The 12085-nt window shown below is 38.1% G+C and overlaps 1 protein-coding gene across 15 annotated transcripts in view; it reads right to left on the bottom strand.

Moving 5' to 3' along the window:
• Nucleotides 1-818: 818 nt before the first annotated feature.
• Nucleotides 819-12085, bottom strand: part of EndoA (SH3 domain containing GRB2 like, endophilin-A) — a 172003-nt gene continuing 160736 nt past the window's right edge. For all 15 annotated transcript variants that reach the window (XM_083118444.1, XM_083118448.1, XM_083118443.1 and 12 more), the window contains 2 exons: nucleotides 11400-11527; nucleotides 819-3432 (listed from right to left, as the gene is read on the bottom strand). In XM_083118444.1, the coding sequence (XP_082974570.1) occupies nucleotides 3313-3432; nucleotides 11400-11527 (248 nt within the window). In that variant the 3' untranslated portion in view covers nucleotides 819-3312. The remainder of the gene's footprint in view (nucleotides 3433-11399; nucleotides 11528-12085) is intronic.

Raw genomic sequence — 12085 nt, 5'->3', positions numbered from 1 at the left:
GTAATTTTGAAAAATGGACGTCTCCTGCTGGACATTGCAAACAAATTTCTAGTTTTCATTATTACATGCAAAAGTAAAACATATCAGCAAATATCTGAGACTGAAGAATAATACCCATTCATAAATGACATAACATTATTTTTGGACATTGCAAACAAATTTCTAGTTTTCATTATTACATGCAAAAGTAAAACATATCAGCAAATATCTGAGACTGAAGAATAATACCCATTCATAAATGACATAACATTATTTTTGGAGGGGTAAAAATAGACATTTAAAAAAAGGCATTTCTAACAAATACCAACAATAAATATATTGCCTTGTGATTAGAGTATGTTTTACCTTCATGTGTATACAAATAATCAAAAAATACAACGGAAATATTGTGTGTAGTTTTGAAGAATTGGCATGTTAATAACTGCTATGTGTGGTGGTCAATATATTGACCACCCATCCTCAGCGCAGTGGTCAAAATTTAGGTTGCTCATCCTCTAAAGGTTTTGGTACCATGAAACACTGACAGTCTACACAAAATGGCAGTGGGAACAACAGGTCTTTTGGAGAATTTCAGTTTGGACACACTTATACAGGAGGGTCTCCTCAACTTGATAGACAACTTGCCTCAATGCTAGTAGGGCCTATACTGATAAGTTGGGTCAGATATTACAACCTCGTACATTATATATTTGTTACCAAAATGGATTTTCCTTCTGCTAATGGAACCATGAAACTTATTTTTGAATTACCCTCGTGCATTTTTAGACATATACGCAGTACATTTAGGTTTTAGGAAAGGTGAAATAATACACAGATAATACTTGCAGATGTACTTTATATGAGTTAGCCACATATGTCACAAGAGGACATAGGAGGAGGGAAAAATGTTCTTGACAAATAATTCCAAAACATTTCTGAATCCAACATGTCAACTACCAAACTGTGCTCTTCTCGGTGTTTCAGTAACCACTAAAAATCATCAGAACTAACTCTCATACTACATAATACTGACACCGTGATCCCCATGGGACACGTGGCTTGGAATGGCACTTCAAAAGTTTCTTTTTTATTATTTATGGCAAGTACACAGGAGACTGTTTGGCAAAAACCATCCACCTGCAGTGTTTTATGTGATGGGTTTTGTATATCAACTACATTTCTTTAAAACGACTTGAATCTGGCCACAATTTTATAGACAAGGATTGAGTATTTGAAACGTCTGTTTTAGTGAAACATGCACCAATTACCACTGTTGCATTCAGCCGGATACAGCAAGCAAAACATTCAACAAGGAATCAAAAGACAGGAAACGCTGTATCACATTGATAAAATACCATCAAATAATTGATAATACAGGGAGGGTGATGGAGGTGCTATTTTTTTAATATATAGATACATGTTTCACTTTATTATTCTCATATTTTCTCAATATATATATATATTTATGTATATATGTATATACCTTACAATGACATTCATACAGAGAAAGTGGTGATATCCTTACAATATATTATGATTACGTTTAGATATGAATCCGTTATTAACAATGTTGACCAAATAATGTTCAGTTGACTAATGCATGCATTTTTCTGATACAGCATCAGAAGACAATTCATCCGAAATATTTATGATCAGGAGAAAAGGAAAAATGTTATGTAACAATTAAAAATGTTGATCATGTTTTATCACCGATGTGGCATTTTAAGATGAAATCACATTGTGCACTACAAGGCTCAAAAAACATATTTAACAACAAGTAGTATATTTTACAACTTCAACATTTATATATTTACTATATGTCAAAATAGAAGTGCACAACATGAAGTTCTTGTTGCCAGTGTTAATTATTGCTTACACTCTTCTTTTACCTTTAACTATAATCTCTTTTGTATGCCTAAGTCAGAAGGAAGGCGACCAAAAAGACAAACTACACTCGACTAACACAATTTTTCTTTTACAGGCAAGGTTCATAACAAGCAATAAAAAACCGGACAATTTGTACTGCTCAAAAAATGAGATTAAATTAAATGCATTTTTTCGCTTAAGCTCCACCCGGAATCAAAGACCTCGTAATTTTGTTACATTGAAATCCAATCACAGCCAACAGAGAACATTGAGAGGATATGTGAGAAACACATACTACGGATCTACGAGTGAGGTGTTATGGCTTCAATCTACTTCTATTCATTGTGCACCTCGCGAGTGAAACATGGGCCACCACATTCCTCAAGATAGTCCCTGTCTATTTGCAAAACAAAATAGGAAACACTCTCGTAAAAGAGGGCTAACACTAATAAAAATATTACACCTCTTTTTTATTTTTTGAAAAATAACACACTCCACGTTAGATTTTTTTAAAATATTGTCTGATCTCCCAGATATTGTCAAAGCGCATAGATCGTAATCCATGAAGAATACAATCTTTGTTTATTTTTTTCGTAGATGCAAAAATAACTCTTTGCACAATGTTGCTTGTGATTCATGTATTCAGGTTGTGAACAAGAGTCATTTCTGCATAAACTGTTTAAACTTGTGACTAGGTGAACTCCACAGTACATCATATGCTTTGTAAGCATATGAGTACTGTATTTTCTCCTTACTTGGTAAGTCCTTTTGAACACAGTTAACTTTAAGTACAATACATGTAACATCACAAGTCAACTTGTAGACATTTTTTTATAACAGATACTATGTGCAAACAATCACCTTGAAGAAATCAGTGAAAATAAATTCTTTTATCCTTTGTTTTGTTACTTCAGACAATATAACATTTATGCCTTTCTCAACAGGTAGTCATAACAAGAGAGATGGCTGTTACTACATCTTATACTATATTAACAATCTGAAAACTACTGGAGGAGTATTAAATTATACATTATTATTAATATTTAGGTATTTTTTTCTTACTAGCAGCCTTAGGACTTTTGATGTACATCTAATTATTGCAATATTATGATGTTGCCATGATTAAGTAATTTATTTCACAAGAAATAAACCAAACTAAAAATAACTAATAAAAAATAACCACATCTCTTTACATGATCAATTACAATTAAAGTACACCATAATAGATTTCATCATTGTCAATCAAAAAAGAAATATTTACAACCTCAGATAGTAACATCAAAGAAATTCTATGTATATTACATCTATTTTCAACCTTGAAGATCCTTAAGGCAAACAATATGTTGCACAAGATACGTGTGTTGAAATGCTACAGCCAGAGACCCAGATACAACAGAGAAGACAGCTAAGAGTGGAATCGCAGAGTGACACCACGAGGCAAAACGGTAGGAGCGGCTGGCAATTCCATCAAGGCAGAGGCATCACAACCTCCACGTAGGACACTGGAAAGTATCCGGTGCGCCCGTTCACGCTGCCCTCATACCAATTCTCGTCGATCCTGTTTATGAGTGTGATGATATCACCTTCCTGTAAGAAACAAAATTAGACTTATGACAGCATTTGTCAGAGTGAACTGCGAACTTCAAAAATTAATCACAAATATGATTATTTTTATGTAGTACACTCTTGCTAATCCAGCTTCTCAATTTCCCAGCCACTGTGACAGGGTTATGCTTCTTTGGAAAGTCATCTGTCTCATCCTTGTCACAAGTGGTGATGGTCATCGAGTGTTTGGCAGATAAAAGGCACAAGCCATGGAGGAGAAAGGCTATTTTCATGCTATCTCACTTTCCATCAGGTTGTAATGTGCTATCAGGAGTTTGAAAACTATGGAGGTGATTGGTATATGAGATATATGTATTAATTGGACTATTATTATTGTGAATTACCTCAAACGTTGCATGTACACTTTGCAACTTGTTAGGTGACCACCCCCGAAAACAATGAAAGTCCAGAATTTGTAAACTTCAAGGCCAGCAGAAAATAGCCAACTTTGAAACAGGTCCTTCAACTAAATGGAAAATGCTATGCTGTAAGATTTCCATTCTCACACATTTCATGAAGTTAGAACTCTAAACTGGTAATATAATGCACAATCAAACAGATACTGTTAATTGAATAAAGGAACGTAGATTTTTTTACTATTCTGTGTGCTCAAATGGAAACCAGAGAAATTTATGTGGTTTGAAAATATTGAACCAGGTTTTGCTCCAGCTGGAGGAATGGGCAGGAAGTGGACAAGTTCTCACGACTTTGGAAAAATTTGATGTACATTGAACAATTCACAAAAATTTATATTTTCTACAATATGTGGTCAAAATTTATTTGGAATACAGACAGGTGGATGTTTTCACAAATATCAATGTATTTTCAAGAGTTTCTGGCCAGTAATGTTTCAGAGCAGTTGGTATGATATTGGTATCATTATCCTTTCTTCCATCTAGAATGGAGATTGCAGGTTCAAATCCCAATCTCTCCATTTTTTTAAATATATGAACACAGGCCATTGCTGTTTAGGAAGTATGAAGTATTATAATAATGTAATATGAAAATTAGTCTGTGCACACTTCAGGGAATCTTCCCTCTGCTCAATATGCTTCCTTAACCTTCTATGGACAGGCAGGTCAATATATCAACTGCCACGTGTATTGTGCTATGGATGGGTGGTCGATACATCAACCACCACCCCCTGGCCGTATCTAACGTGTCATTTCTCCAGAACTACACATGATATTTCAGTTCTGTCTTCTTTGTTAATTTGTGTAAATGTGAGGATGTGACATACTGGAATCACAAAACATAACGGTTATTCATAATGGATTTGGTAAACGTAGTTTAAGAATTACTTATGTGAAATTTTGTATTTCCACGTTGCACAATTTAATGTTATTTCCTATTAATTTCGAAGGCTCACTGCCTTCATTCACTAAATGTACGGCATCTAGAGTGGTACCACGTCACTTCTTTGTTAGTTCCTGGGTGGTGGTAGTTGCATTTTCTCCCATTTGGTGGCGCTGGTGTGCATTTCCTGGCTTGCATCGTCTGCTATGCTTTCTGCTTTCTGTCGGGTGGCATTGCCAGGTGGCGATTGGGGGGGGGGGGGCTGGCCTGTCTGCTGCATTGTGTTGCTCGGTGTGGTGTAGTTCCTGTTCTTCGATTGGCCGGGGGGGGGGGGGAGGGGGTCCAGTAGGCACACTGCATCTTTTCTTTTTGTGGTCTGGGATTTTTAGGAGGACGGGGTGCGAAGTCGGGTGTGTCTGCCCATTGTCCAGGTTCAGCGCTGGTTTCTGTTGGATGATAGCATGGGTTTCTATGGTTGTGTTTTCTATGACAGCCAGTTGGGTGAAGTATGAAAGTGGAAGAGATAGTGTGGTTTGTGGATTGGAGATGTTGAGAAAGGCCTGATCTTGGTGTGTCTTTTTTGGCATCTTTTAGTTGTTCATCAATCCATTCTTGAACAGTGCAGATGGTTCTGCCAATGTAGCTGTTGTGGCTTATAGACACCAGAGGATTAAAGTTTGGGTAGGGCACTTCCAATTTGGGAGACAGGTTTGTGTTCCAGTTGGATGTTGAAGAGTTTGAGGGCCTTGGATAATTTGCCTCATGTGGTGGGGTGGTATGGGAAAGTGATCCATTTGGGTTCTGACTGGCACACAAACCTGTATCACAAGTGGTTCTCAAGCAGATCACAATACGACTCACTGTTAATATTGTATCCTTTGTTCATGTAATGTACCAGGATTTGACCTTTACAGTTCCAGAAGAGCATGAGCATTATTTTGCAGGCAGTTGCTGGCTTGTTTGGTCTCGGGCTGGAAGCAATTGATCCAGCATTCATCATCACCAGTGACTATACGTTTTTAGAAACCATCACAGTCTTTCACAAACATCCACAAGACATTCCTCCAGTTTGTGAGCGAGTTGTTTTGGTACCCATCTAGCAGAGACTTTGTGGTACTGCACATAGGCGCTGACTCCATAAGGCTTGGGGGAGCTTGAACCCCCCCCCCCCATGTTTACGATGTGGAGAGTGCCCCCAAATAATTTTGCTTAAGATGATCTAATGTATTATTTTGCTTCTTCTTGTAAAGTTTACTCTGAATTGTGCCACATGAACTTAACTTTAAAATACACTTTTGAAATGTTCTCACATGACATTCAGAACGAGATCATTGATATTAGGGAGATCTGTGTTGAGCTCCGTGGTAGCAAATATTAAAAGTCGGGAATTTTTGCTATTATGGTTGACGAAACTTGTGACATATCCATCCATGAACAATTGACATTCTGCATTCCAACTGTGAATAAAAATTTTTATATTTTTGAGGAATTCATGGGCTTTTACGAGATTCCGAACACTGAGGCCAAAACTCTTTTTGACGTTGTAAAAGACATTCTGGTGCATCTGGACTTGCCCATACAGAATCTGAGGAGACAGTGTTACGATGGTGCCTCTTGTATGAGGGGAAGATTTAAAGGGCTGCAAAAGCTAGTTACAGATCTGCAGCCACAGGCTATTTATGTACACTGTGCAGCTCATAGCTTGAACTTGGCAGTTGATGACAGCTTGCGTCACCTGCCCTGTATCAGAGACATAATGAATTTAGCCAACAACTTGTTAAAGACTGTTAGGGAATCCCCTAAAAGAATACAAATATTTATGAATATTTTTGATGTTATAACCAACCAAAGGTTGGCTACACATCCCCAATACATACAAGCACCACTCCACTCCAACAAAAGTACAAGGCTATTTCACTCCAGGTAAAATTAACAGGAGTAGCCATTCCCCTATATACTAAAATTAGCAGGAATTAGGCCTAAGTGGTAAAAGCATGCTAAAACACCAAAATATCAAGTAAATAATAGGTCCCTGACCCAAATTCATTGGTTATCAAAATGCTAACGTTTTGTAAGTAGGCCTAATCCAATGAGCACATGTTGCATTTCAAGCAAATCTCTTATTAGTGAATAGATTTTCAGGATAACATTTGTGCAGGCACAAAATAACTTGCTTTCCCTGAGAATAACCCCAATTCACATTTAGTAGCCCAAATAAACCCCAAAAACATAAAAAAATCGATGTTTTTGACAAAAAAAACAATCGATCTCACAGCACCAGTGCCACCTGTTGAGAGCCAGTGGAACTAGCCCTGCCTAGACTGCCACCTGGTAGATTTTTGAGCTACTTGTTCAAAGCAAGTAACCAGAAGTGCTGTGGACCAATCAGATGGCCTCCTGGGCGTGGCCTCCAGACAGGAAAGGTGAAATGATACATATCATGAGAGGACGCCATCTTGAGACCACTTGTTGTTAGGTTTTGAACCAGAAAACATCGCTCCAGCAGTTTGGGCCTTAGTAGGCCATTGGAGAGGGAAATGATGGTGTGGCCATTGTTTCCAAAGTGCGGAAAACCCATAATGTGCATAGAACTACTCTAATAGTGCATAAAAGGGACAAAGTACCTGCTTTAAAGTGTCCTACAGTGTAAGGAACCTGAAACCAGGAAAAAACGGAACAATTGCAAACCACATGGTTTGGACAAAGGGCCTTCAAAAGACCAATGTGGTGTGCATCCAAAGGCATCCAAGTTTATTCAGCACATCCTTTGTTATATACCTCCATAGAACAATGCATTCTTATTTAAAGAACCATCTGCCTTATGACCCAGTCATATTTCTAGTGTAAATTCTCTGAAATCCCCCCATTTAAAGTTGGAGTGGTAGTGCGAAATTTCCAAAGGCCCAGGTATGATGAAGTGGAACCGGACTATGTAAGTACCATGCTCTTCTTTACCTAATGGTTGGTTTTTTAATTCATATTTGGGTGGATAAGACCAGGAAGTGCCCCTCTCGTTCTGACTTACATAGGCTAAAAGTCCCTATGATAAACCAGCAATCATTCCTCGGAATAGATGCTGGTCAGCTGGGGACATCCTCCATGCATATGGTCATAGGAAGACAGCGTAAAGCTGCACGGGGATAAGTACGCCCAGGTTGCATAGCCAGGTACACTTGCAAATTTAGTCAAGCCCAAAGTTGGTGAGTAGGTTAGGTTCACCTATCCTAGCGGCAACGTAACCTGGAGGCACGTATCCCCGGACCATCCCCTTTATAATGTGAACGATAGGACTGGCCATATTGGACTGCGACCACTTTGTTCTCATCGGTGGACGTTGAGAGCCTCCAGTATCCAACAGATCTTAAAGAACTATGAAAACCTTCTCAATTTTTTTTGAGAATTTTTCTGAAGAAGATTCTACTGGCACAGCATAAAAATTGCTGGATACCTGGAGACAATGCTTCACTTCAAGACATTTTTCTTTCTCTCCCTCTACTGCCATGTGATGGGTCCAATAAAAGAAGTAAACTGTAAGATTCAGTCTCCACGCATTGGTGCTACAGAAGTGGAATCAAAACTAAAATACTTGACTGACATCTTTCAAGAAAAGCGAATGGGTTTTGAGCAGTTCTGGCAGAAATGCACGGAGGGCAAACCCAGCCTCGTTGATGAGCCAGAATTGCCCCGGCAAAGTAAAGTCCCTAAGAGACTTGAAAATCCTGATGCTGCCAAACCTCACAAGTTCTACACTTGTGTATAAATCAATATACACTGACGTGTGTGACACAGTAAAATCGTGTGTTAAACAAAGACATGAATCTACAGGACCACAAAAAGTAACAGCCGTAGAGAAAGAATGCATCTCAGCTGTGAACAGTTGCACAACAAACTTTGAGCAAACCCGAGAATTCTTTCGCCGAGATTTGGATGCCGATAGGCTCTCCTTACACATGTCCATGCTTGGTGATATCGCCAAACAGAAGAAAGTGGTTCTAACTACCATGCGTGACATAAGGAAGTTTCTTTTGGAAGACAGCACCCTCCAGGAGCTTCTGCCTGAAGTTGCCAAATTCATGATGCTCCTCCGCATTGTGCCAGTGATGACAGCCACAGCCGAACGGTCATACAGTGCTCTTCGCCTACTGAAGACATATTTGAGATCTACAATGGGACAGAAGAGACTAAGCAGCTTAGCGGTACTCCACATACATCAAACTGTGCTTGATAATTTGGATCTGAGACCACTCGTTAATGAGTTCATAAAAAATAACCCGGTGCGTAGAGCCACTTTTGCTTTATTTTGAAATTATGTTCATATGTTTTTGTTGTGTATGTCACTTTATATCTTAGTGTACATGCTATGTGTTTTTTCTTATTATTGCAAAATTAAATTTAAAAAGTAAAATATTGTAGCAAGAACAAAAATGTAATACTATTTTCCTGTGATTTGTGTTAGCATTTACGTAAATAATTAAATAAAACTGTTAAATATTGTAAATATTCGTTATTTTTATGGGTACGTCAACACTAAAAGGCTATTTGCACCCGTCACATGTCCTTTCTTTATAGGTCTGTTGCGGACATTAAAACGCCCATGCCCTCGCTGGGTCTCGAACCCGAGACCTCCGGATCAAAGCGAGTTTAGTCGACCACCCAACACGCTCGGCTACTGAGGCCGGCATAAAACTGTTAGGTTGGCCTCAATGTAAATACATACTTTTCAATAAAAATGTTAATTGTTATCTAAAGAACAAATGAGCACACACAAAATACATAAAGATACTTTGAAACATTTTCTAAACGTTTTTCACGTTACATGAGGAATTACACGTTTATTTGCATGAGGAATATAATAGCTGCTTAAAAACTGCTATACGAAGACATAATTTTTATTTTTAAAAAAGGGAGGGAGTGAGTCAATCATTCATTTATTTCAGTGATAAGAGCCCCCCCCCCAATAATTTTGACAAGTCGGTGCCTCTGGTACTGCAGCACAATGCATCATGAATGATATGGCATGCAGTGCCAATTGTTGCCAGCAGATTTTCTCAGATCTTTCAATCCACCGAAGCGATATTGGAGAGGGCTGCTTCAGTCAGACATCAAGTTGACACTCTACTTTTAAACTTTCTGCACCACTCAAAACCTGCTGAACCGACAGAAAGGAATCCCCATACTGCCTCTACATCATTCGATGGATATTTGCTGGGTTTGCACCCATTGCCCAAAAAATGGATGTCAAGCTGCTCCTCTGCGGTGCATGTCTCCAAGGAATCAGCCGTCTTACGTCACATTTTCCATCAGACCGTGCACCTGTCAACTACATTATTCTGATTTTTTTATTGCTATATTAAGGTTACTTTTTGACTGCAGCGTGTAATTACGTTTCCAGTGGGAGATGTCAGATTTAAAAGATTTCCATGAACTTACAATTTTTTTAAAAAAATACCTGCATTTTTCAGGGTTTCTCTTTTCTAACCCTGGGAACATAAGTTATATGACATTGAAGCCTGGTCTTTCATTGATCGTTTCTGCAAATTTCATGCATCCAGCTTCCATAGGGCCAATGCTGGAACCGATGACTACACTGATTTCCTTACATATATTAATATTCCTCAGTAAGTTATTAATGATTTTCAACACGACTTTGCACAATTGTAGGAAGTTAATGGTGCTACACATCACATTTTTTTTACTCAGTTCATTGCAGAGGCCATAGTGAACTGTGTAAGAAGAATTTTTTTGTGTAAAATTTAAATTTTTTTCTTCTTCTTTTGGCTTTTTTTTTATGGGGAGAGAAAATGTATAAGTTTCACATCCCTTGAAAGGCCTACCACTGGGAAGAAAAACTAAACAAATCTCATCTTCCTACAGCAAATGGTTCTTGTGCTACTTTTCTTTTATTTCATGCATACAGGCTTACAGGCAGGAGAGGCTACCATGTGTTAACAGTTAATCTTTTAACAAAATCTGAAAAAAAACTTTTTTTTCAAGTTATGTTTTCTCACATACTGTTAGCATATTGCAAAAAAAAACATTGTTGAGAATTAAAACTAGAATAATTTAACAGAAATTTCTCCTTTCTAGGATTCACAGTATCTGAGGTATAGTGGTTTCAAGATTTGTCATCCATCAAGTATATTTTTCGGCAACACTTCAAAAAATATTCCTGAAAGGGTACTACTCTTCACGTGATGAAAATTTCAGCTTTTCACCTCAAGTGCAGTATTTTTTTCTCGATCTCAGCCATTTTGGAGGCGATGTGATCAGCACCATACTCCAGCCACCTTTATCCCCCAGGGTTGCCCCCAGAGAGCTACTTAATGCAGGGACAAGGCCAGAAAAATTCCGACTTAGATCACCCACCCCAGGACTCGAACTCGGGTCTCCTGCGTGGCAGTCAGACAGACGCCTTACCGAATAGACCACAAATACAGGAAAATCCATATCATTCCAAGTACAGCAACCATAGTTCCTATTGACTTACTTTTCTGTGCTGTGGAATACTTTTTTTATGAACTTACCTGACTTTTTAATCACACTTCAAATTACCTTAATTTTCCAGCATTTCTGTGACAGTGAGAACGCAGTTTATTGCTCAATGGAGAAAAAGTAACCGATTTTCTACCATTACTTGAATACATAACACATACCTTGAACCCCAGTTCTCCTGGATTCTCAGGATCAAAATCATAAAGAGCAGAGCATGAAGGAACCTGTTGCTCCGGCTGCTTCATCGGAGTTCGTGCAGGAGATCGCATGGGCGATGGCAAAGGAGAAGCTGCAAAATGAAAACACCATTTAGAACTTGCTGCATATCCACATTAAAATGTACACCTCTTGAAAAGCCAGTTCAGTGCAAGGGTGCATCAAGTAGCAGGTGCAACATTCAGGTAACAAGCAAATGGCTTGATCATAGAATATAACACACATGACCAATTTTAATATTAAAAACATACATAACACAGACACACAAACGTACAGATATTTTACTAAATTAGGCTATCATGCTGTACAAGATGTGCACTTAACATTTCCAAATACTAACCAACACACAGATGTTCTAATACTCTAAGGCTAACTCTCATCTCATCTACACATAGACATTGCTCTAATACTATTTATTAGTGGGAAAACTGTATAGATCAATCATACCTTCTACAACATCCTACAAATCTAACCTAATCTAAACTAAACTTATTTCTACAGTGATGTTATGCGATTATGCTATTAGAGGATACTCTACCTTTCCTCCATCCCATTCTTCTCCACTCCTCTTATCTCCTCCGTACAATACATAAATTATTAGGGTTGAGAATTAAGCAAATTCATATTTTTT

This window comes from Lepisma saccharinum, chromosome 3 (genome assembly GCF_977018435.1).
Source record: "Lepisma saccharinum chromosome 3, izLepSacc3.1, whole genome shotgun sequence".
NCBI lineage: Eukaryota > Metazoa > Arthropoda > Insecta > Zygentoma > Lepismatidae > Lepisma > Lepisma saccharinum.
This window is presented reverse-complemented; position numbering and strand designations above follow the sequence as displayed.